General features: G+C 42.7%; 1 protein-coding gene across 1 annotated transcript in view; it reads right to left on the bottom strand.

Moving 5' to 3' along the window:
• Skap1 (src kinase associated phosphoprotein 1) overlaps positions 1-25,025 on the bottom strand; it is a 286,838-nt gene extending 261,813 nt beyond the window's left edge. The window contains exon 1 of the mRNA XM_040749572.1: positions 24,876-25,025. Coding sequence (XP_040605506.1) covers positions 24,876-24,921 — 46 coding nt within the window. The 5' untranslated portion in view covers positions 24,922-25,025. The remainder of the gene's footprint in view (positions 1-24,875) is intronic.
• Positions 25,026-26,807: the final 1,782 nt, after the last annotated feature.

The raw sequence follows: 26,807 nt of genomic DNA, 5'->3' as shown, positions 1-26,807 counted from the left end.
TGTAAGTACATCTAAACATTTGTTTTACACTCACACTATTCAATAATAGCAAACATAAAAGTCCTATAACCACCATCAGGACTTCGGATGAGATACAAAGCCCCAGAGATCGAAATTCTCATAAAGAATCACCATGGGCATCTACACCCTGAATCACATTGATTGTAGATGTCATTTGATGGGTTCTTCCAGGGGACTTTGAATGCTAAAGAACAAGCAAATGAGAAATTGAATTAACGGTCCAAAAAAAAAAAAAAAAACAAAGACAAAACCAAGTGGTATCTGAGACTCCATTAATGCAATACATCATATTAATAGAAGGACGAAAACACAAATCATCTCAAGAGCTACAGAAAAAAATCATTGATGAAGTCCAGCGGTGCCTCATGATAAACACAGTCAACATAAGAATGAAAAGAAGGAAACTTCCTCAGCCTGAGAAACAGCTTCTACACAAAACCCAACTGCTAGGGGCTGGAGGTATAGGTCACCGGAATGGTCTGCTGAGCACGTGTGAAACTCAACACAACAAACAAAATGGTCTTTAAAGGTTCCACAGCTAATCTTGCACTTAATTGTGAAAGACTGGATGCTTCCCTCCCTGTTCTAAGATGACAAACAACAGTGGGGGCTGTCACCATATATATTCAGTATTGTCTTAGTGATGCCAGAGGGCAATTAGAAAGAAGATGAAGTTTAAACATCCAGATGGGGAAGAAACAAAGTGAAAATATATCTATTTGCATCTGGTGTGCTCGTATATGCAGAAAACCTTAAAGTTCACTGAAAACCCATTAGAATCAACATGTTTATAAGATATAAAGCCAGTGTACAAGAGTTAGCTATATTTTGACATTGACTTTTTTTGAATGTTTGTTTTTCTGTGTTTGGAATCAAACCCAGGGTCTTCCCTGTGCTGGGCAAGTATTCTACCCATGAGGCACACACAGCACTAGCTTCAATTGCATCAGTAATGATCAATCAAAAAATAAAGTTTAGAAGATTCTATTAGGGTGTAATTTTAAATAATTTCTTAAGAATAAGCTTGCGAAGAAGAAGAAGAAGAAGAAGAAGAAGAAGAAGAAGAAGAAGAAGAAGAAGAAGAAGAAGAAGAAGAAGAAGAGGAGGAGGAGGAGGAGGAGGAAGAGGAAGAGGAAGAGGAGGAGGAGGAAGAGGAGGAGGAGGAGGAAAAGGAAGAAGAAGAAGAAGAGGAGGAAGTTTTCCAGGACTGGAGAGAAAGTTCAGTAGGTAAAATGATTGTCACACAAACAGGAAGACCTGTGTTTGATCCCCAGAACCAACCTAAAAAAGTTGAGTATGATGTCCTGTACTTTTATGCTCAGTGCTGGGGAGGTGGAAACAAGAAAATCCCTGGGACTTGTTGGCCAGCCAGGCTAGCCAAATTGGTGAGCTTCAGAACACTGAGAGACCTTGCTGAAGGGCAAGAGCATAATTTTAAGAGACAAAGAAATACTTTAAGATATTTTAATCATATGCTGTGTGTATAGGCGTGCAAATGCCCAGAGGTGTCAGAGCTCCCAGTGCAGTCGCTAGGAACCTAACTCAGTCCATTGCCAGAGCAGAGTGTTCTCAGCTCTGTAATGAGACACTTTATAAGGCTGGTTTCACGTACTTCTGATCTTTTATTTGTGTTTACTTCCTTTAAAATGCCATTTTCAAAAATGGATACTATGTAAATAAAATAAAATGCCATGCAAATAAATTTGAAAATCTCATGAGGCAGTTGCTGACTAAAATAAATAATACATAAATAAATAAATGAATAGATTCTCAGACCAATGTATGGCTCAGTGGAAGAATGTGTTCTTAGCATACATAAGACCCTGAGTTCAGGCCGGGCGTTGGTGGCGCACGCCTTTAATCCCAGCACTTGGGATGCAGAGGCAGGAGGATCTCTGTGAGTTCGAGGCCAGCTTGGTCTACAGAGTGAGTTCCAGGACAGCCTACAAAACAATACAGAGAAACCCTGTCTCGAAAAACCAAAAAAAAAAAAAAAAAAAAAGACCCTGAGTTCAGTCCTCAGGAACAGAATAATACAAAGAAAAGTAAATCTAGGAGCATTACAGTCAAACTGCTGAAAAGCAACGATAAAGAGAAATTTTTCAAAGCAGCCAGAGAAAATGACCCATTACGTACAGTAGAACAATGATAAGAATGAGACTTGAATTTTCATCAAAAATAATGGAGGTAGGAAGACACTGGAATGACACTTGAAAGTACTGAAAGGAAAAAATAAAAAAATAAAAGGCCTGGTCAACTCCCAATTCTATACCCAGTGACAGCTGCCATCAAAAGATGAAGGCAGAATAAAGACAATTTTGAGATCAATGAAAACTGAGAAATGTTTTGCTAGGGAAGCTGCATGAAAGGAAACCTAAAGGGAGTTCACCTCGCTAAAGACAAGTGACACCAGAGAGAAACACCATCCAGGAGTGCCAAAGTGCTAAAAGATTATGGGTCCGTGTGAAGCATCCCCGTGCTTAATTTTCTCAAAAGACAATGGGCAGTTTCCTGCACCGGTTGCAACAATTACACACATACAAGCGAAAATCTGTCTCAAAAACATAGTATCCCAACAGCACAGAGGGTGGGGAAACAGTAAACGAAGCCCTATTAACATAGTATCCCAACAGCACAGAGGGTGGGGAAACAGTAAACGAAGCCCTATTAACGATCTGATATTAACTCTAAATAGATCTCGATGAGTTAAACCACAAAGCAGAGTCACTGGAGTCGCTTTACCAAGCCAAACCAGGGTCCCAGTTTTTAAAAAACAACAGAAATTCAAGTTAATGCTCAAAAGTATTTGATTAAGGTTTTACAGGCAAGTGTAAAAAAAAAAAAAAGGCAACTGGAAAACGAATAATAAAATAAGAGTAAATCCTCCTGTAGTGATAGTTATAGAAAAACAAGCTAACTAATCCAATCTAAAAGTGGAGGGAGAGATAACACTCAGGAAGTCTGGGAAAGCTCTATGGAAACGTAACTATTTTGTAAGCTTCCTTTAAAGTAGACGCACACATGGGGGAGGCAGAATATGGAGTTGTGCTGCACGGGGGGTGGGGGGAGTGGTGGTGGTGGAGATGATGTGCCCCCAAAAGCCATAGGTTTCCAAATGAAAAGCCTAGTGACATGTGTGGATTACCTCCCATCAAGCTATTGGTGGTGGGCGGGGGAGTTCCCAAAGACCCTCAGAACAACGCAGCCTGTTGCTGTTGCCCCACGCTATCTGTCAGAACTTGACAGTAAGGACCTGCTGCTAAACACATCATACACTGTAGGCGGAAGTGTCTGTCCCTCCTGGTCCCACATCCCTTTAGTCCCAAATAAACACACCAAGGCTTCTATTAATTACAAACTGCTTGGCCTATGGCTCAGACCTCTTACTAGCTAGCTCTCTCTTAATTATTAACCCATTTCAGGACTGGAGAGATGGCTCAGCGGTTAAGAGCACTGACTGTTCTTCCAGGGATCCTGAGTTCAATTCCCAGCAACCACATGGTAGCTCACAACCACCTTGAATGAGATCTGGTGACCTCTGCTGGCATGCAGGCAGAAGACTGTATACATAACAAATAAAAAATATTTTTTAAAAAATTATTAACCCATTTCTATTAATCTATGTATTTCCACATGGTCTTATCTTACCAGAGAGTGCCTGGGCGTCCTACATTCCCAGTAGCTACATGGCAACTCTCCGGTAGTTCCTCTCCCCATCTCTCTTCCAGAATTCTCCTAGTCTGGTAGCCCACCTATACTTCCTGCCTGGCTATACCTCTGCCTGTCCATTGGCCAAAATAGCTCCATTTATCAGTCAATAAGAGAAACATATATTCACAGCATACAGAAGGACATCCCCCATCAATACACTTTGATCATAGGGTTTGGAGAGATTAAGCTCCTACTATCCTGGAAGCATCCTACTTGCTGGCTAGTTTTCGTAGAACCAGAACTTTTACCAGCCGTAAAGGCTGAGAGCTAGTGATAACCAGCCTGGCAAGATATGTCTGTGGTGCGATTGTAGCATGAATGTTTTGGGTAATCAACCACTTTTTGATTGGATTTAAGGCCTGCTCCATAGGAGAAAACTCATGCCTGATGCAAAAATCCAGCCAAAAACCCATTATGAGGGAGTTTCATTGGCCTTAGGGGTGAATCTACTGTGATTTTACTAATATGCCTTCTGAATGTATCTTTCTATCCGTAGATGAGCGCATCTCTCAGACCTCACCAGAGAATCTTTTTTTGTACAGACAACAGCAACCAACGCAGAGACTCACGACCAGTCACAGAGCAGAGGACAGGTGTCTGTGGAGGACTCAAAACTCAAAAAGACGTGTGCATCACACCCCTCTCCCCTCAGTGCTCAGACAACACTGCGGAGCAGAGGACAAAAAGGCAGCAAGAGTCACAGGGTGAAACAGTCTTCTGAACATGACAAGACCCTTTGCCCTAGGAGCTCACAACAGTCAACATTCTAGCATGGGTGAGGAGGGGCAGACCAGCACCCAACACTAGCTGGTGGCTTCTTGAGGAGGAAGAGTCAGTTAGGGGTTTGGTCCCCCTCGTAAATTAACCAAGATCCAGGGGATGGTCCCATACCATGAGTGTATGTGTAGCACAAACTGGACTTGGTGGGTTGAGAGGACAGGAAGTTGAATGGGGTGTAGCAGGGATCTGAGAGAGGTTGGAGGGGGAAGAAGACAGTGAATATGATCAAAATACATTGCATGAATGTATGAGATTCTTAAGGAATGGATAAAAGTATTGTATTAAAAACTGTAGATTAAATTATATGTTGTCTACAAGACATACACTTTAATATAAAACCCCAGGAAGGTTGGAAGTAAATGAATGGAAAATAACCGACAAGACAAACAGAAAGAATAAGGAAGACAGAACTGCTGCAGTAATGTCAGGCAAAGTATTCTTCAAGACAGGGAAAAATAGAGATAAAGAAGGTTATTTCAAAATGACAAAAGGGCCACATCACTGGGAGACATAACACTTACAAAAGAGTGTGAACCCAGTAACTGAGCTTCCTTGTACTTGAAGCCAACTGACCTTTTTATAGAACAACACGTCCCATTGCTGTCTCCGTCTTGTCAGTGCTGATGAACCTGGGAACTTGTGTGTTCTAGGCAAGTGCTCTATTGCTGGGCCATATCTCTAGCTCTATTAAGTCTTGATAAAAAAATTTAAAAGAGAAGCTGGAGAGGTAAAATGCTTACTGTTTAAACACAAGGACCTGATTTCAAATTCTGCTACTCAAGTAAAAACTGGGCACAGTAATGCTTGTAGCACAATACGTGTAATCCCAAAGCTGATTAGTTACCTGTTTGTATCTGGGTAGTTGTGGTGCACACCTTTAATCCCAGCACTAGGGAGGCAGAGGCAGACATATCTCTGTGAGTTCAAAGCCAGCCTGGTCTATAGTGCAAGTTCTAGGACAGGCTCCAAAGCTACAGGGAAACCCTGTCTCGAAAACAAACAAACAACAACAACAAAAATGGAAGAAAGAAAATACCCACAGCTGGATCTTATAGAGGCATTTCTCAATTGAGGTTCCCTCCTATCAGATGGTCTTAGCCAGCACAGTCTAAAAACATCAAACATCAATTAGGTTAGGAGATCTCAAATGCAGACTGTCATGACATAACCATCCTACAGATGGATGGAATAACTTCACTGGAAGGAAGGGAGGAAAGGTGTTGACATAAGTAGATTCGGAAATGAGGAGTCAGTGAAATGGCCATCCACAGTTCTCTGTGTGTGGCAGGGGGTGGGGGTGGGGGAGTGCCTGTGTGTGTGTCTGTGTTTGTGTCTGTGTGTGTGTCTATCTGTGTTAGTGTCTGTGTGTGTCTGTGTCTGTGTCTGTGTGTGTGTGTCTGTGTCTCTGTGTGTGTGTGTCTGTGTCTCTGTGTGTGTGTGTTTGTGTGTGGTGCATGCTCACACTTATGCTAGAGATAGAACTCAAGCCAGCAAGGGATACAAGGTAAGACCTTGACTAAAAAAAAAATCTGAACAACAACAAAATAATCTTGAATTATAACCCAAATTATAAATAAATATCCTTAAGTCCATAAGTAATGTAAATAATTAAGTAAATTAACAAATGGGAAGTAAGAGACAGATCTATAGCGTAGAATTCAAAATAATTTATGTATATATCTTACCCCAAAATAAAGGAAGCATACCTCCCAATCCTTGGGTATGGGCTGTACACAGCAACTTTCTTCCAAAAGACTGCAGAAAGGAAAGAAGGAATAGAGCGGCTCCACCGCGGAGAAACTTGACACCAGCCAGGTGTCCATGGTTCAGCATCAACCATCATAAATCACACAGACAGTGTGGACCCTTGATGCAATGTGGTGAAAATGATACTTTTGTGATCTTCTTTCCTCAAGCCTGTAACCCCAGGCTAAACATGAGCTCGCTGGACACATTCTAATAGAGGGCCATTCTGGCATATACCTGACCAGCCCTTCTCAAAAGGTTACACTCATTAAAAACAAAGGGAGTGTGGAAGACAGTCACAGCTGAGAGGCACCCAAGAAGACCTGACTGTATCCCGGATAGGAATCTGAGATGGAAAAGGGGAGTAGGTAAACTCAGGAAAACTGAACGAACTGTGGGTTTTTGGTGTGTGATGATGCTGGTATATTAGTCATAACCAAAGTATCCATCATGGCTAATCTTGTTTGTCAGCTTGAGTACATCTGGAATCAACTAAAACCCAGGCAGCCGGGCATTCCTGTGAGGGAGTGTCTTGATCTCATCATCTGAGGTCTGGGCCACACCTGCTGGTGGCTGCCCACGTAAGAGGAAATGGAAGAAGGAAGCTTTTCATTTTGCCTGCTTGCCCTCACTCTCACCATCAAGTTCATCTACGTGGCAGCTGAGGGGTTCCTTTGCTGATATTAGAACCCACTTCTTCAACATTTCAGCACAGACCAGAGACCAGCTGAGACGTCTAGCTTCACAAACTGAAAAACTATTGGATTCTTGGCCCTTCTGTTGGCAAAGTGCACTGTTGGACCAACCAGACCATAGCATGTAAACCATTCTAATAAATTCGATTTCATGTAAATAGATCCATTCTATCAGTCCCATTCTTCCAGAGGACCCTGACTAATGCAAAACCATAGATATAAAATGTTCTAATTAAAGGAAACTGGAGGAAAGAGAAGGGTTAAGGGAACTCTGTATCACCTGCTCAATATTCATGTAAACCTAACCTTTCCACAAAAATTCAATTAGTAAACCGTATAATCTGAATGCGCTAAATCTGGATTATCTAGCAAGACAGGTAAAAAACACTAGCTTCCAAGCCTGAAGACTGGAGTGCAGTTCCTATGTCCCTTATGGTGGAAGGAGAGAATAAAGTCCTGAAAGTTCTACACACACACACACACACACACACACACACACACAAATTAGAAAGTTAAAATATTGGGCTCGGGGCATTCACTTTGGAGTCACTGCCACCCTCTGGTTGGGCACTGTGATGAGCATTAGAACTTTAGCAGAGGTCCCCCCCAGGTTGTGGAATGACAGCTATTCTTACCTTCTTCATGTTGTTTGTATTTCTAGATGTGTGTCTATTTCTAAGTTATATGTTTCAGAATAGAAAAAATAGTAATAAAAATCAGTGAGAACCCTGAGATTGCTCACGGTTTAGAGACCCTTTACTTACCATTCCCCACCCTCGATTCATTCAGTGGTAGAGGACCTTGCTGGCTTTCACATAGTCCTTAACAAGGAAGGGTTCCAATGGGCAGGTACAGGACGTGGGCAGCAAAGATGACCCTATGTTTGGACCTGATGGCACAGGTCCATGATCCCAGCTACTCAGGAAGCTGGGGCAGGATGATGGAAAGCAGAAGGCCAGCCTTTGCAATTCAGTGATGCCCTGTCTCAAAATAAAAATACAAAAGGCACTGCGGATATTACTCAGGGTCAGGGCGCTTAACTACCATGCTCAGGCCTGGGTTAAATCCCCTGTAGGATACAATGATGATGATAAAGAAATCTTATGTGATATATGTGATATGGTGAGTCAAGGTGTTCACTTTCTTCTTGTAGAACACACATGTACATGCACTCATGCGCGCACACACACAATTCATTGAATTTTCCTACTAAATTCTTCCCCCACCCAGTTTTACTGAGATAAAGTTGATATCTGTCCTTACTAGTTCTTGTGAGTAAAATACCTGGTACTCCATATGCTGAAACGTACCAATGGCTTATAATTACGGCCCTGGTGAGGCAGCTAAGGATGAGTTGATTCTTTTCTTAAAACCTGCCCTGTTTTGGTTTTCCTTCAGATTAATTATGAGAAAGCCTTTCCTTCAACGCTTCAGGAGTGAAGTGTTTGTTTCTTTACCTGCAATCAGCATCTTCTCGGAGGAGTAAAAAGACACAGAGATGACCTCTGCCATTGATCTCATTGTTTATTTAGAATGCGCTCTACAGATACACCCTCAAGCTTTCTAGATGAAATATAGAGCCAAGAACACAAGAAGTCAGAAGGAAGGGCTACATGTAGGCTTTTTGATATTGCATTTAGCCTCCAGCAAAATCCTGATATGAAAACATTAAGGAAAGAAATTAGAGAAAGTACTTCACTCTTCCATTGAGAAGGTGGAGCTTCTCACTGTGAGAAGCCAAGGGACCTGTGCAAGCCTTCTTGAAGATGCCAGATAGGAAAGAGGTCTCAAGCCATCCTGCAACGCCCCACCTCTCTCTAGTCACCATCCTACTAGTGCGTTTGCCCACTACGTAGATAACAGATTTGCTGACAAGAGCTCTTTGTGGGGACTGGAGCTTGCCTGGTGTATATGCAAGCTCCCGGATTTGACATTTGGCACTCAATTTTTTAAAAAAGCCCTTTTCCTCTACAGACATCATACTCCGCCGGATAGAGACGCCTTGGGGTCTCTGTAACTGCAATGTTCAGTGTCCACAAAGAGGATGAGGCACTCGTGGGGTCTGCCCACAGTTGCCTTCGGCTAGAGAGTGAGCAGTGCCATGTGACTTTCAAGTCCTCATAGGGAAAGGATGCCAGCCACCTGCGTAAACAGAAGCACATCCAAACGCTGCGTCTATTCTTCATCGTGCATTCAATGGGCACCGAGAAAACGAGCAGGACAAACTGGCACAGGACAGACAGTCAGATGCACAACTAGAATGATGGCGGGAGCTATCAAAAAGGGAAGTGAGGGGCGTATGGGTGACACTCACAAATGTCTCTGAGGTCAGGGACACAGGTGAGTTCCAGAGAATGAAGAGATTTAAACTTGGAGAGCTAAACACGGTCAGGAGGGGAAAGGAAGGCGGCAGTGTCCATCTAGTAGCATGGTGCACTAAAAGTAACACACTGAAGCTTTAATCTCATATTTAAAAGGTAAACACAGCTTTGGCAAAGACACATCTTCCATTAAAATTCACACCTGCCCTAAAAGGAAAACGCCCTCAGGTTCCAGACATCTGTGCAAGGAAGTCAGAACGGGAAAGAAAGAAAAGAAAAAGAAAGAAAAAGACTGGGACAAGGGACTAGAAGGCATGTACAACGCTGGAGGCACAATACTGTCATCATGTCCCAGCAAATCCCACTAACTCGCTAAGGTTGCCTGCCAGGAGGGGCCTGGACCCCCTGGTTCATGGCTAGTAAGAGTGTCTGATGCTTTCCCCAAATTCTCTGACCTTGTCCCTTCACAAAGTCACTATTTTGTTTATTTGGAGAAGAATGACATCTTAAGGGTCACATTTTTTTCTAATGACTAAAAGATAAATATGACTTCTTCCTGTTTGCTCATAAGCACTCCTGACACACTGTGGGGAAAATACTTCAGTCAGTGCCACTAACAGTTGCAAATGTTCTTTGTTGATATATGTTTCTAAAACTCAAAAGTTTGCTTCAGTCAACCCTTTATTTGGAGGCAAGATGAATGACCCAGTGCTGCTGAAAACAATTCCACCAACCAAATACCAATAAAAGTGTTCCTAGAGGGGATATTGTGAGAAAGAATTTGAACTGCTAAAGCAGAACTCGCATTTCTGAGAAGAATAATGGATACATTTCTGCCTGTAACTAGCGTTGCAGCCAAGAACATAGTTGAGGTGTTTGTTTGTTTTGATCTGTGTGTAAAAGGATTGACATAGGTCAAAATGTTCATTTTAACTAATTAGTTGAATTAATTCCATGGACTTACTGGCTAGTGGTCCAGATTTCTTTTGTTCCAAGAAATCCCCCCAAATTACCTGCATATACCATTTAAGCATAAATGGCTATCCTAGCCAGGCACGACCACAGAAATGCCCGGCTTCTCTGGTTGCGTTGAGTTAATCCCTGTTTTACTTCAACATCCCTCTGCTGATGTCTGCCATTAATACCTGCCTCTTCCCAGGCTTCCTTTTATCACCACATCTCCACACCTTCCGGTCCTTATTGCCCGTGCATATTTTATTAGCCAGGGCACACTGTGTGGACAGTTTGTCTACTGTACTTATCTTTCTAGATTTTCACCTGGTATTGTCTGTGAACATTTGCTGAGATCACCACTGTATTCTGAATGCCTGTGTCTCCACCCAAATCCACACGCTGAAGCACAGCTGCCAATGTGGTAGTATTAAAAGGTTGGACTTAGGGCTGGAGAGGTGGCTCAGAGGTTAAGAGCACTGACTGCTCTTCCAGAGGTCCTGAGTTCAATTCCCAGTAACCACATGGCGGCTCACAACCATCTACAATTCAATCTGGTGCACTCTTCTGGTAGAACACTGTATGTGTAATAAATAAATAAATAAATAAATAAATAAATAATCTTAAAAAAAAAAGGTTGGACTTTTGGAAGGTTATTGACTGTCCGGATGGAGGGCAGAGCCCTAATAAAAAGAGGCCCCAGGGCCATGACTTGTCCCTTTTACCATGCAAGGACACAGAAAGTGTCATCTCCAAAAGGTCACCAGACATCAAATCTGCAAGTGTCTTGGTCTTAACGTCTCAGTCTGTAAATTTATGAAAAATAAATAGTCGTTGCTTACAAACTGTAGCATAAATAAATATTTGTTGCTTATAAACTGTTTTGTTAGAGCAGCCCAAATGGCCTAAAACAATTATTAAATGTTGTTCCCCTACCTTCAAGGGGCTTAGAAGTCACATAGTTTAGCATTTCATTTGCAGTTTGCTTTACTCTTAGGATTTAAAAAAGAAAGCAATCCTGTCCCTCAAGTAAATAATATTAATGAGCTCGTTATCTTTTGACTTTTTCTGTCAATGTGAAGATTTCTAACCAAGAAAATTATCAATGTTTTATTATGTACATTATGTTTCAAGAATTCAACATGTGTGCATTTATATAACACTTAAAATCATTTTTATAATAACGTTTTTCCAGTCACCCTTGATGATTACATACTTTTTGTATCATGAGCTTCTTTCTTGGAACCTTTATTTCATCTCAGATATTTAAGCTGTGCTTTCTAACACAGTAGCCACTAACTACATGTGGCTATTTAGATTTGTTAAAAATAAAAACAAAAATAAACTGGTAGTGGTGGCACATTCCTTTAATCCCAGAACTTAAGGGGTAGAGACAGGAGGATGAGGGGTTCAAGGCCAGCCTCAGCTATAAAGTGGGGCCAGTCTGGTTTATATGCGGCCATATCTCAAAAGAAATAGAAGTTATATTTCTCTGGGTTGGGAATATAGTGCTTGCCTAGCATGCCTGAAGTACTGGGTGTGATCCCAACCGTTGTATAAATGGGGTATAGTGGCCTACGTCTGTAATTCCAACACTCAGCAAGTGGAGGCAGGAGGATGAAAATTTCAAGGTTTTCTTTCTTTCTGCCTAAGGGAAGTGCTATGAAACAATGTCTCCTGGGCGTGACACAGCAGATGGACCACAAACTCACAGCAGCTATGGTTGTCTGCACAAGTTCTAGCCAGTCAAAGCTCCAGCCCAGGTGAGGCAGATGCTCACAGGGCTCCTCCCTGGCTGAGGAGCTATTGGCTGTTGGTGGCTGCTGGGGCGGGGGGGGGGGGCATTTTCTTGAGGAGAGCGGCCCCTGGCAGGCTGACCATGCCCCACCTGGCTACCTGGCTTATCCTGTCATGCTGGGGGGTGGGGTGCCCTGATCTCTATTGGTCCCCTGTGTGCTCACTAAGATTTTCTATTCTGTCTCCATGTTTTCTTTCCTCACCATTCACTGCTCCATAATGTTCTGCCTTATATATGTAATCAGTGACTCTGAGGATATCATTGAGAATTTGAGCAAGAGCATTTTTCAACATCCGTTCTAGTTCAGGAGGAGGCACGGCCTCTCAGGCACAGAGTATTTCTTTTTTTAGTTTTAGTATTTTCTCGCGTGGGTCCTGTGTTGCTGGAGTTTTCTTTCCAGCCAGGTCCCACTGCCGCATTAGCCCCAAATAAACACACAAAGACTTATATTAATTATAAAATGTTGGCCGGTAGCTAGGGCTTCTTATTGGCTAGCTCTGTCTTAATTATTAACACATTTCTACTAATCTATGTATTTCCATGTGGTCTTGGCTTACCAGAGAGTGCCCAGACCTATTACTCTTTGTGGTCTTCATGGAGTCCCTTCGCAGTCCCTCTCTGCCTACCTTTCTCAAAATTCTCCTTGTCTCCAGCCCCACCTATCTTCCTGCCTCTATAAGAGAAACATGTATACAGAAGGTCATCCCCATCAGCACTGTATGGAATGTGCTGTATCCTTGGCCTCTCTGTCCACACTCCAATCTGGACGGTCCTTTTCTTACTACTTGCTTGATCTTAAGTTTCCATTTCCTCACCCATAAAAGGAAGACATTAGGAATACCTGTCTATCAGAATGATAGGAAGATCAAACAGTAGATATTTGAAAATGAGTTAAGACAATATGTAGAATATATATGTGGGTGTCTGATGATTAAAAGTAAGAAAAAATAATCAGAACTGTCTCTCCTATCATTTAAAAAAATGTAACAAACAAAAGAGGGGGAAAGGACATTTCATTTTTAAAACTTAAAATTAATTGGAAAATACTATTTTTAGCAAGGCGTGATGGCACATGCTTTTAATCACAGCATTTAAGAGGCAGAGGCAGATGGGTCTCTGAGATTGAGGTCAGCCTGGTCTACACAGTGAGTTCCAGGACAGCAGGGGCTACACAGAGAAACCCTGTCTCAAAACTAACAAACAAACAAAAAAAAAAAAAGGAAAAAGGAAACAAACAAACAAAAAAACCATTTTTAGACGCATACAAGCACACACATGAAACAAATCTCTCTATGAGGTTAACAGAGCCCTCCCCTTCATACACGATTAATCATACAAGAATAGATTAATACAGAATTTTTTAAATGCCACCTCGAAGATTCTACAAAGCAAAATTTCAACTGAAACATCAGAATAGAAACGCTGTATGTTTGGGAATCTACAGAGGTGTAGGGCGTTCAGCGAGCTGCAGGCTAGATAATAACCAAGACAATGGAGCAAACTTCTCTCCATCCTCGTAAAGTTTCTCACAGAAATCATCAATAGGCGTGAGAGCAAAGGCTCTCAACCCTGGGTAGAGACCACTTTGGGATTTCAAACAATCCTTCTGTAGATTCCCAAACTGCATATCAGATATTTACATTGTGATTCATAACAGTAGCAAACTTATAGTTATGGAGTAGTAACAAAATAATTTTATGGCTGGGGGTCACCACAACTTGAAGAACTGTATTAAAGGTCACAGAGTTCAGGAAGTTGAGAGTCACTGCTCTAAAGGATGAATGGGGGCCTTGAAAGAGTCCTTACAAGTTTCCCCTCCTGTAGAAAAGCAAGGAGGGACCAGCAAGATAAGCAAAGGCATGCTTGCAAATTTTCACATAGCAAGGAAGCTGGGGGCGGGGTGGGGGTGCAACCAGGTTCTTTGAACTTCATTCTGAGAACAGTGTAGACGTTAGGACTACCCAGACCTCTGAACTCTTGGTGAGAACTTCCTCCCAGGGAAACCCACAGCTCTGCTGCGGCTCCAGGTCATTTTCAAGGAGCAGGTTTCTCTGAGCGCCACACCGTACAGGTCCCACGCCTCTACACACGCTCTGTCCCGGTTATCTAGAACAGCTGTTGCCAACCAGTATCCTTCAGGAGATTTTGACAGTATCTGGGGACTTTGACTGACCCCACTGGCAAGAAGTCTACCAGCACCCAGTGAGTAGAAGTGAGAATGCTGCTGAACTTTCTAGAATACACACACAGGACAGCCCCAACCGCGAAGACCTTTCCAGCTCAAACTGTCACTAGTTTCGAGGTTGGGAAATCCTGGTTTAGACCTATCTTCTTCCTCAGTTTCCCCAAAACACTATTCACAGGACAGGCCTAAGAATGCAGAAGGAAGACGTCCTTGGCTGGAGATGTTGTTGGTACAGAGGAAGTGAGGAGGGATTTACATAGTGGTCATCAAACGATTTCCTCATTCCTAAGTGGCTCTCACTTCTGTTGGCTGATATCCTCTAGTGCTCGGTCTGATTTAGTTCCAAGCCTTTCGCCTTCTTAACTTTTCCTCTTTTTCTCCTTTGCAGGACAAAATCAAAAGACATTTTGTTCCTGGCTAGTAATTGCAGCCTAACTATCTGGTTGTCTCAGCTTCCAACAATACCCCCCACATAACAAAAGGAGTGTTTTTCCAGCGGGGATGGGGGTTGTGGGGGTAGAGGTTCACACCTGTAAACCCAGCACTCAGGAGGCAGGGACAGGTGAACCTCTTCGAGTTCAAGGCTAGCCTGGTCTACATAGTGAGCCTCTGTCTCTAATAATACTAATGATTATGGTAGTAATAATACTAACAATAACGATGATGCTACGACCTCAACAATGACAGTTCATTTCCTAAAAGAGAGTCTAGAGCTAGCTATTAAGATGATATTTTAAACTAATTTTATTAAGTATGGTACACAATCGGCTTTTAATCATTTTAAATATAGGAAAAGACAAGAAGGTATGTTTTTAATCTTACCATCACCTGAGGATCTTAACATATCTAGTTTTTTTCATGTTTTATAAGTCATTTATACCCTACAGAAATCTTATAATTTCTGCAACATTGTTGACATTCTAATGCTAGTATGTTATGGAAAAATAAGGTGTTAAACCACATAATAGGAGTTTTACTAAAACATATTCAGAAGTAGATATCTAAATTTATTCTTAGTTGAACTGTGTAATAGTTTGAATCAACTAAGATATTATATATTATAAGTTAAGAAACATGATGTGGGATACCTAAGTAACCATGAAAATATCTGATATCAGCTGGAGAGGTGGCTCAGTAGTGAAAAGTTAAAACTGTCCTTGTTCTTGCCGAGGATCCAGGTTCAGTTCTCAGCACCCAGGTCAGGTGTCTTACAATTGCCTATAACTGCAGTTCCAGGTGATCAGCACAGTCTTCTGGCATCTGTGAGCACCTGCTCTCACATATACAAAACCCTTACACACACACACTCTCTCTCTCTCTCTCTCTCTCTCTCTCTCTCTCTCTCTCTCTCTCTAACTCTATTTTGTTAGTTAATTTTTTTTTTGGTCCCAGTGATTTTATTTGCCAGACCCTTGTTCTACCACTGAGTTACATCCCAGGCCCCTAAGTGAACATTTTACCCTGTTTAGGAAGGTTTTTCTGGTTTCTGCTATGATGTGTATTAAATGCTAGCTGCCCCTGAGTCTCCAGGTGTCTCTAGCTTGCTGCTTGTCTCTATGATCATTCAGCATTTATCCCTGTATCTGCTTGCTGTCTCATGGCAGGAGTGCTGAGATTACAGATGTGAGCCTCTGCATCTGGATTTTTTTTAATGTGAGTGCCTAGGATCAAATCCAGTTGGTCACCAGGTTTGCAGGGCAACTGAGCCATATCTCCAGCCTCCAAACTGAACTTTAATAAACTTACTTAGAATTATTCTTCTATTGAAATACTTTTCCTTTCTGATAACTTGTGTGCCTCTGTATTTACCATTATAAATTCATATTTCCTCCCCCTTCCTTCCATCCCTCCCAATATTCTTTCCTTGTATTTTTCTTCCTTTCTTACCAGTAGTTTATTGATTTATAATTTATATACATGGAATGCACTAATTTTTTATTCTGCAGTCCTGGAGTCAAACCAAGGGTCTCCCACTTATTGTCAGGACTTGTCTAGGTGCCAGTGTAACACCAAGCTACACCATCAGCTCAGATCTTGACTTTAGCATACATACACCTCTGTGGCCACCACTCAGTTTAGCATAGGAAAGCGTCCACCTTTCTAGACTCTTCCATAGCAATCAATTCCCCTCCTCAAAGCTAACATCATTCTGACTTCTGTCATAGTATATTCTAAAATTTCAAATGCTCTTGTGTGTCTATATTCAACAGATTGGTTTTAAGATTTATTTGCATTTGTGTATAGAGCTGTCACTTCTTGCTCTGTAGTATTCCATTGTTAGAGTAAGTTGCCAGCATCTGTTTCTTCACTGCTAGGTAATGAGCTGTTTTCAGCTTCGAACCTGGCCTGATGATTTGAATGGGAATGGCCCCAGAGGGTCATATATTCAAATGCTTAGTCCCCAGATAGTAGCACTATTTGGAAGGATTAAAAGGATTAGACAATAAATATAGCCCTGTTGGAGGAAGTGTGTCACTGACCCTGGGCTTTGAGGGCTCAAAAGCTCAGGCCAGGCCCAAGGTCTCCCTCTCTCTACCTACGGATCAGGATGTAGTGCTCAGCTACTACTCCACCTTGATGATAATAGACTAAACCTCTGAAACTGTAAGCAAGTCCCAATTTAATGCTTTCTCTTATAAGAGTTGTCGTGGTCATGGTGTCTCTTCACAGCAATAGAATAGTTACAAGGATAGGACGATTGTGCTATAAGGTCAAATACTCATTTCTCTTAGGTAAATTTCCAAGAGTGGAATTATTAGGTACTAGGTAGAAATACATTAAATTCCAAATAATTTTCCAAAGTGGCGGTACCTAAGCAGTGTATAAGAGTATCATCTGCCTCATATCATCACTAATGTTGCTATCATAAACACTATAAAAATAGCTCAGAGATGTACTTCATCATGTTATTTACATGAAAGAGGAGCATCTGACTTTTTCAATTTTATTTGTTTATTATTGGGGGGGTGTGCATGCCATGGCATGTATGTGTATGGGGGGGAGGGTACACATGCCATAGCATGTGTGGGAGGGGAAGGTGCTCATGCCTGTGAGGCTCAGGGGATAATTTTCAGGAGTCAATTATTTCCTTCCACCATCAGTTCTAGGGATAGAGCTCAGGTCATCTAGCTTGGGCAGCAAGCACTTTTATCCACTGAGCCATCTTGCCAGCCCAGACTTTAACTTTTTAACACAACAGAGCTAGCAACCTTTCCACATGAGCCAAACAATCTAGTCTCCCTTCCTATGTGTTAGCGTGTGTACACATGGTGTATGTATTTAAAGTGCTATACAATATTTCACATTTTGCTCTCCTATTGGTGGATACTGTGTAATTTCTACTTTACTTTTCTATTTCCACAGTGCTGCACAGACCATTCCCATGTACCCATTGTCCTGTACATATGCAAATATTTCCATGGTAGATTATCAGACTCGCAAAGGAAAAGCACTAATGCTGAGTGTTGAGGTTGACCACCAGCTAATAAAACTTAACCTAAAGTCCTTGTTGCTGTCTCTTAGTTCTGGGGTTGTGTTTTCTCTGTGTTGTAAGCATGTAGGCATTTTCATTGTTTAGTCTACAATAAACAGAAGGAGAATTAAAAACATAAACACTAAATGGCTTTTGGGTTACCGGTTCTATCACTGAGAGAAACCATCATCAGGTCTAACTACTCACAACCTCATCATGCTCTATTATGTAGCGGCAATTACCTGAAAGTGAAAACAATGTTAGTAAAACTTACTACCAAGTTTTACTTCTTAATAAAAGGCCAAAATGTGTGTTTAAGAATTACTATTAAGGGGCTGGAGACATGGCTCAGTGGATGAGCACCTGTTTCTCATTCAATGAACCCAGGTTCATTTCCCAGCACTTGCTTCACAGTCATTTGTAAGTAACTCCACTTTCAGGAGAACCAGTACCACCCTCTGACCTCCATGGACACCAAGCACGCCCATGGTGCACAAAAATATTGTAGGAAAACAAACATAAAATTAAATTAATAAACTTCATAAACTTTCTTTTTTAAAAATGACGGTCAGGAGACAGAGGCAGATAGATCTCTGTAACTTGGCCAGCCTAGTCTACATAGTAAATTCCCAGCCAGTCGAGGCTATGTAGTGAGACCCTGCCTCAAAAAAAGAAAACAATAATTAGTTGCCAAATCAAAAATTTAACATTAAGTCTTAAAATGAGTTCTTAACAAAGTGAAAGTTACCAACGGTGGTGGCGCTCGTCTTTAATACCAGCACTGGGGAGGCAGAGGCGGGTGGATCTCTGAGTTTGGGGCCAGCCTGGTCTACAGAATGAGTTCCAGGATTAAGAAACCCTATCTAGCCATTTTTCCCAACTATGAAACTTTTATTTAATTGGCCCGTAGACAGAGAAGGCAACGAGTCCATGAAGACTGCCAGGAGAGGGAGGGGGAGATGCATCACTCAAATTTCAGAGGTTTGACTTCGCTGCAGTCTTTAAAGTGACTGCAGGCCTCCTGCTGGGCCGATAACCCCCATGCACCTGTGACAAGGAGTAGGACTTCCTTCTTGGTTCCTCAGGGGACCATCCTGGGAGTTCTCAGAAGCTGGACTACTTCTATGGACCAGTAATGTGTGATTTAAAGAGACACTTATGACATTTACTTAAATGTACAGAATACCAGTAGCCTGGAATCCAGTGTTTCCACCGTGTCCTAGAGGGAATTGCTGTGGTTTGGGTGGTATGGTTTGCCAAGCTTGACCAGTTGGGTTTCCTTTCCTCTCCTCCACAATCCAAACCTTCCCAAACACTGGCTTCTCATAGGCTCTCCTCCTGGAGAGGCGTCATCTGTCTCTAAGGCTTTAGCTGCTTCCCAGTGACAAATCTACAGCATAAACTAAATGTGTTCACTTCAGTTAGGAAAAAAAAGTTAGCTGTCACTGAAAACTTAAGAGGAAATGAGGCTGAACTAGCATCTTGTTCCTAGAATTATTTTTAAATCAGTAAATAGATTATTGAGCCAGGTTTTATTGCACACACTTTTAATCCCAGCGCTGGGTAGGGGGGCAGAGACAAAGGCAAGTGGGTCTCTGTGAGCTGGAAGTCAAGGACAGCTAGGGATATACAGTGAGACACTGTCTCAATAAAATAAAATAGACTGTTTCCTCATGTTCACGTAGATATTTTCTTACAGAAACAATGTTATCTCTCCAGAGAAAGAGATCTATGGAATACATGGAAATTTAACAGTTGTTGGCTACAGGGGTATGGTGGCGCACGCCTTTAATCCCAACACTCAGGAGGCAGAGGCAGGTGGATCTCTGTAATTTCAAGGCCAGCCATCATAGTGTAGCAGGCAAAGGATTTGCAGGTCTGGTAAGCCAAGACCACATGGAAATACATAGATTAGTTATTATGGATTAAGAATAAGAAGCCCAAGCCACTAGCCAACAGATTTATACTAATATAGCGTCCGTGGGTTTCTTTGGGGGCAGAGAAGGATGGCAGGACCTAGCCGGGCCAGAGAAAAACCTCACGTTACACAGGGGACTGTATACTTTATGTTTTCTGTAGTTTCAATAGTGAAATTATTACTTTTATAATCAGAATAAATAACATTAAACAGAATTACACTCACATCTTAGCACCCAGGATTCAAGTGAGCTGTAAGTCACCTGCCTGGGAGACCACCAGTATCAAAAGTTAACCGGAAAAAGGCAAAACAACCATCACAAAACCCATACCTGAGAGCCTAGGTATTTGTTTACCAAGAGAGCCACTTTGGGATGTTGAGATGGCTTAGAGGGTAAAGGTGCTTGCTGTCAAGGCTTATAACCTAACTTCAGTCACTAGAACCCACAGAAAACAAAACTCACCCCAGCACACATACTGTCTGTTTGTCTATCTGTCTGTCTGTCTGCCTGCCCCCCCTCTCTCATACACACACACACACACACACACACACACACACACACACACACACACACACACACACACACACGAGTCCTGGGAACTGAACCAAGGTCTTTGGAATGCCAGCTAAGCACTTTACCAGTGAACTACATCTCCAGACCAAAGATGCTCTTCAGACTTACTTTTACACATAGCTCCAAAATACTCAGTTATCTAATGTTCCAGAAGCACTGAAGCCACAAATCCGGCCAACTGGATAGCGATAGGCCTCAGAATCATTAAGTGGGTAATAAATGGCAAGGGCAAAGAACACAAGTCGGCGTGGAGTGTGGCTCAGAGACAGACACTGGACTAGCATGCATGAGGCCGTGGGTTCAGTCCTCGGCTCCATATAAACAAATAAATCAGACATGGACCATCACAAGGCAACCCAGGAATAACGATGACAGAAACAGCTTTGAACAACAGACATTTCAAAAGTATTCCAGAGATTCATTTGAAGAAACAGGGGAAGTTCCTAGCTCATGCTTTAAAAGAACTGGTCAAGTTAGACTATTTAAAAGAAATTTTGCTATCCAGAGCAACTCACTGCTTCAAGTTGCTCTCAGTCTGGAGTTTTGCTATGTCGAAAGGGGCTTTTACACTTTCTTGTATGTCTATCAAATCTGGAGAACTATCTAGAAGGAAATGACTAATGACTGCTGATGTTTAAAAGTAAGTAACCATTGGGATACGAGGGTCGGTGCTAGGGACTCACTGCAGCATCACGCAGTGATGTTTAGACTTTGGTCCATGTTCCAAGCCACGTGGAGGCACTGGCTAGGTACATGGGTCCATCAGCTATCAGGGTGAGGGAGGTAGGTTATGAACTAAGGGAATATCTGTTGCACCTCGTTCATGATTCGAATGAGACAGAGACAGAAACACACACACACACACACACACACACACACACACACACACACGGGTGGGGTAGGGGAACTAAAAAGACCAGGAAGAAGATACCATGTTTGTATCTGTGCAACAAAGATTAGCAAACTGCCAGCACTCCATTGTTTGTTTTCAGAACAGTTATCACAAAACAAAAGCAGAAAGATAACTTCAACATCTGAAGCCTGACTACTTGAAGACAGACCTGAATATTTCCTCTTCTTTCAATAGAGCGGAAGATGCCCTGTTTCCTTATCTGTACCATGCTTTATTCACTGATACGGGACCAGTTTCTGTCCCTGTGGCTCGGCAGAGCTGATTGGAAGAGGCTCTTTCCTGGATTACTAGAAACTTCTCCACACTTTGTCATTTGCCAAAAACCCAACAGAGAATTTGATTTTTGTTCTTAATTTACACTTTCCACACACCATCCTATGGCTAAATAGGAAAAAACAATTACACCTATAGCTAATGGCCCTTTAAAACCCTTACCCATTGAATTTTTGCCTGTCTTTACCTTCCTTTCTTTCTTTTTTCATAACATCACTATTCTTTCCTGATTACAAAAGTAATACATGACCTTTGTTACAATTCAGCCAATATTGAGAGAGAGGGGGGTATAAAATAAAAGTAATTAACCCCGACAATGCTTGCTGTCCTTAAAAAGAAACTGTTAAGAGCTTGGGACACCCTCATTTGTACTTTTTTCTGAAGCTTATACAAACATATATGATATGTGGAACTTTTGTTGGCTTTTTGCTTTCAAGTAAAAATGGGTCATTATACATACTAATGTGTATTTCACTTATTTAGTCTTAAAAGCATGAAATGGGCACTTTGCAAACTGAGGATAGACAGATGACAGACACACAGGCAGGACAGATCTCCTGCATTCTTTGTAATGGATGCAAACTAAGATGGATACTCCATGATTCATTCAGCTGTCACCTGCTTTTCCCATCTCATTGGCGTCTAGGATGAACTTGTGTGTGTGTGTGTGTGTGTGTGTGTGTGTGTATGTATGTGTGTATGCATATATATGTATATATATGTGTATATATATATTTCATGTCTTTAGTTTCTATAAAGGATTCCTAGAAGTGGGATTTCCACGGCAAATGAGACATCTCCAAATGTTTAAAATTTTATACTTAAAATTAATTTTAGACCCTCACTATGCAAAATTTTTGGTATAAACTTTTCACGGTGCTTTGCATATTTTATTTTTTAAAGCACACACATTATATCAAAAATTGTCCCTGTCATTTTATGCTCCTGTTGTTATAAATAAATAAATGTTTAAGTTATGGCTGTGATAGCCAGCATTAAATCACTGTTCAAATGCTTATGGCTTGGTTTATGAAAGCAGTAATTCATTGTGGAAGCTCCACCCCCATGCTGTGTGGTGGCAGCAGTCTCAGCTCTTATATCCTGTGGCTCCCTCCCACTGAGCAACGCTATAGAGATCACGACCTACATATTTTCTAATTGTTATCAGTTAACCTGAAAAAGTGTGTAGTGGGAGATGTTGTAACCAGTCACAGACAGTGAATTGATGGTCATTTTGGATTTCTAATATCCACAAATTGTTTGTAACACAACAAATCATTTTGCTGATTTACACCAGAGACTGCATTCCATTAAAATAAAATAAAATAACCTATAACCAATATGTTGCTATTATCACACAAACCTTTCAGAAGCACACCCTTCAACCATTTTTCATTAGAATCTTTGGCTGTACCCTGCTTTACATATTCCTGTCACTTCAGATTCAAGACGATAATTACAGGCTTAAAAAATAAAAGGTAAAGTGACTTTAAAGAAATAGTTAACCAGAGAAGCTCCTCAAAATGTAACCTCAGGCTCCTCTATCTATTGTAAAGATGGGAGCACTAGCAGGGATTGTTAAGACAGCAAGTTTGATACAGAAGTATGTGGCATGCAATTAATCTCCATTCATAGCCTGCTCTGCTTGTCAGCCAACAAAGGCTCTGCTTTAGAAGGAGATCTGAAGACTTCAATTAAAAATGGTCAGCTAACAAGAAAATAATCTGAGCTAAAGGGAGGCGGCAGGTGCAAAAATGAGTTGTTTACCGAAGTGTCAGTTTTGAACAATAAAGAACTGCACGTCAAAAATGTCAAAGAGTGGATTGCATCGAAAGCCTCTGAAAATACGAGGGAATTTTCTCCCAAGGCTGTGCACAAAACTGAAGTACCATTTAACAAGCTTGTAAAATGGGTTTCCTCTCATAAAATGACTGACACCGATAAAAGAAACACTGTCTTTAAATCTGAGGGTAGAATTAAATTTGTGGCCACCGTTCCTTCTCTAAAAACCAGACAATTATAGCATTTCTTTATGTATCTAAAATTGAACCAACAGTCTCTCTTTAGATGCCCAGGTGATTTCTTCTATCCTCCAATTACTTTTCATTACTAGATTTCACTTGGTTCACAAGCTAAGTGGATCTTAGATGGTTGAGAGAATGTGGCTCATTAGCAGACCCTTTGAAGTGCATTCAAAAGGTCCTAGGTTCAATCCCCTAGGATGTCTCGGTGGGTAGAGGTGCTTGCCACCAAGCCTGAAGGCCTGAGTTTGATCCCCAACATCCAGAGGGTGGAGAGATCAAGCCAACTCCACAAATATGCTGTGGCACACACACACACACACACACACACACACACACACACACACACACACACTCAAAAATAAGTAAAAAGCTTTTTAAGGACTAGATTTTTGAAACATCGCCTCAAAAGAAGTGCCCAGCTGACAGCTCTACCAGAGAAGCACTCCAAAATAGAAACAGAGCTACAAACAGAAACCAAAAGCACTCGCCAATTCCTTGATTAGGAGGCATTTATACCAAGATAACAAGGTAATGGAGATATAAAACCAATTAAATTGAGAGAAACTGAAAAGAACACAGCTTGCCAAAATCATGACCTGCCCAAAGCAGGCCATCTGTTAACTATGTGTCAAATATGTCACCCGAATGCCAAAAAGCTTAATTCTGAGCAGTTCCCTCTAGAGACCCTTATGCAACTGCAGATTCCAGGCCTCCATCCTCCTAGGAAGGTCAGTCACAGGAAAGCAAGGGAAGTGGATTTTCACCGCATGAGTCAAGCACATGATATTGTCCATCGAGGAAGTCTCTTTGGAGTGTGAGGAGTACACATTGAGTGTCAGAGAGCATGAGAGACCTTAACCAAAGGGCTATTTAGACACCACCTTAGTTTGAAGGTGAAGCCAGCACAATGAAGACACTTCTACAAGGGGAAGGAGGCTTCCCTTGGGTCGGATGACAGCCCTTCAAGTCTGCATACTGATAAAGGAGCCCTTGGGTTCCCACACCTGTGAGTAGTCTCCTAACCACCGAAGACCCATAAATTTTCACAGAGCCCCATTGTATGCTTAGGATGTCTCTATCTGAAAAGGTGTGGGACTTCTGTGAGGCAAGCAATCAGGACTGGGGAGGATGAAGGCTAATCACTATGCTGCAGGCCTCAAGGATTCCTTAGGAGGCAGGTTCAAGACCAGGCAAGGTGTCAGGGTACGCCATGAATCTGGTCCACAAGACCTTAGAAACCTAGAAGTTATGCCCAGTGATGTAGACACCTAGAAGGAACAGAAAGTGTTTAACTCCCCTGAGGAGGGAGGATGGGAGACTGACTTTGGGGACAAGGGTGGGATTGAGGACTCTGCAAGCCTGGAGCTTATATTAGGTGAATGACAGGGCTGAAGAGCTAGTGCCCTGGTGTTTCTTTTTTGCCATTATCCTGGCACTGAAGGGATCTCCCGGGAGGAGTCGGGACAGAGGTCTGGCACTGTGCCAGGAGTTACCTTCCAGGAGCCAACGAATCTCCTCCGGGAGAGCGACAGCCTGCATTTGGCACGGCGGGAGGGCGGCCCCAGCAGAAGGCCTGACAAGGGACGATGGCCTGTTTCGATGGCGGCGGGCAGAGTAAGGCGAGCTAGCTGCACCCGGGGCACCTGTACCTCGGCTATTGCCTGGGGGGGGGGGGGCGGCAGCAGGGCGGGTCCGCCCGCCGCGCGCTCAGGAAGCGGCGCGCGCAGCGGCCTGCGGGCGGGCGCGGGGACCCTGGGCGCAGGTGCACGCCAGGACTCGCGCCCTGACTGAGGTGGCACACAAGGTCAAAGGCCTGGCCCTTTGCGACCCGCACCAAAAGAGTGCCTAGACTCCAAAGAACCAGCGGTCTTGGAGGAAACATGTAAGCGCTGAGCAGTTTGACCTGGAGGAGGCAGGTTTAAAAGTCTGTAGTGGTTCCTGAACTGGCTGCAGAGTCAGAATCCAAGAAAGAACTTGGTCCCTGCCGAGGATGTAGTGCCTCGGTTGCTGACCCAGCTCACTATCCAGGGGAAGCCGTGCTAGTTAATCAGAAATCCCGGTGACAATGCAGATCTCCTGCATTTGGCAGAATCAGCATCAGAGGGCAACACACATCGACAAAGTGCCCCCTCAGGAACTCCCCGCCCCTGGTGGGAGTCTGTAAGAAGGGGAGTCTCAGACAAAAAGAAAAAGAGATTGATGAGATCGCAGGGCTGTGCCTTCTTCCTCTCAAAGTACAGTCAGTGCCCAAGTCTGAGTTGCAGTTAGGCATTGAAGATGTTACTACAGCGTGAACTTGGGCAAAAGTACATGGAACCGTTTGTGTTATTTCTTACAACCGTCTGTGTGTGCGCAATTACTCCAAAAATGGTTAGTTAGTTGGTTGTTGTTGTTATGAGCTAGGCACAAACATGCATGCCTTTGTTTGTTTGTTTGTTTGTTGTCTGTTTGAAGACAGAGTTTCTCTGTAGCTTTGGAGGCTGTCCTGGAACTCACAGGGATCCGCCTGCCTCTGCCTCCGGAGTGCTGGGATTAAAGGTGTGCGCCACCACCCACTGCCCAGCTTGTTGTTGCTTTTTAAGTAAAACGGGCGGGCCACGAAGAAAACAGAGTGGCCGGGATGAGGTAAGAAACAACATGAATGCAAAGTAAAGATAGAGGTGCCTGTGGGACACTTGAAGAGGACACAGTCTCCAAATACCAGACCAGGCTTTGAAAGGGTGGGAGGGCTTCGCAGGTGAAATATTATCTGTGATATGTGGCCTCTGCATCTTTCTTCATCTCTTCCATCTCCAGAGAAAGAGAGGCAGAAACAGAGAGAGAGAGAGATTGAGAGAGAGAGAGAGAGAGAGAGAGAGAGAGAGAGAGAGAGAGAGAGAGAGAGAGTTCTGTCCTCAGAATATGTAGGAAGGATTGGGAGTGGTGACTGGTGGCGGAGGACATAAGGGAGAGAAGTAAAATGGTCTGCGTATCAGCCTGGGGGGAGTGAGGGTGATGCTGATTTCAATGTAGAAGAAGAGGAAGCCAGAGCAGAAAGAAGAAACTGGGCTCAGGCAGAAGCATAGGTCTCTAGAATAGATACCCACACACATCCCGTAAAGATGTAGTCCCAAGCCTAGCTAGGAACTTCACTTTTAAGGTATTGAGTGGTTTTTATCATATCCTGACATCTGAAAAGGAATGGTACCTGGTTTCAGGGCCTCATGACCCACCTAGAAGTTGCCACAAGTTGAACTGCAGGTGTAGAGGTTGTGGTCCGGCTGGTCAGGGGTGCCAGGGATCCTGCCTCCTCAAGTGTTGCTCTTTACCAGTGAAACTATAGCGGCAGGATTGGCTGCCTCTTCCAGGCTCCAAACACAGTGACAGCTGCCACTGGGACATTTTTCCCTACCTTGCTGTCGCCCTGATAAAACTGAGGCTGCTCT

Source organism: Mesocricetus auratus, unplaced genomic scaffold (assembly GCF_017639785.1).
Source record: "Mesocricetus auratus isolate SY011 unplaced genomic scaffold, BCM_Maur_2.0 Super-Scaffold_100007, whole genome shotgun sequence".
Taxonomy (NCBI): Eukaryota; Metazoa; Chordata; class Mammalia; order Rodentia; family Cricetidae; genus Mesocricetus; species Mesocricetus auratus.
This window is presented reverse-complemented; position numbering and strand designations above follow the sequence as displayed.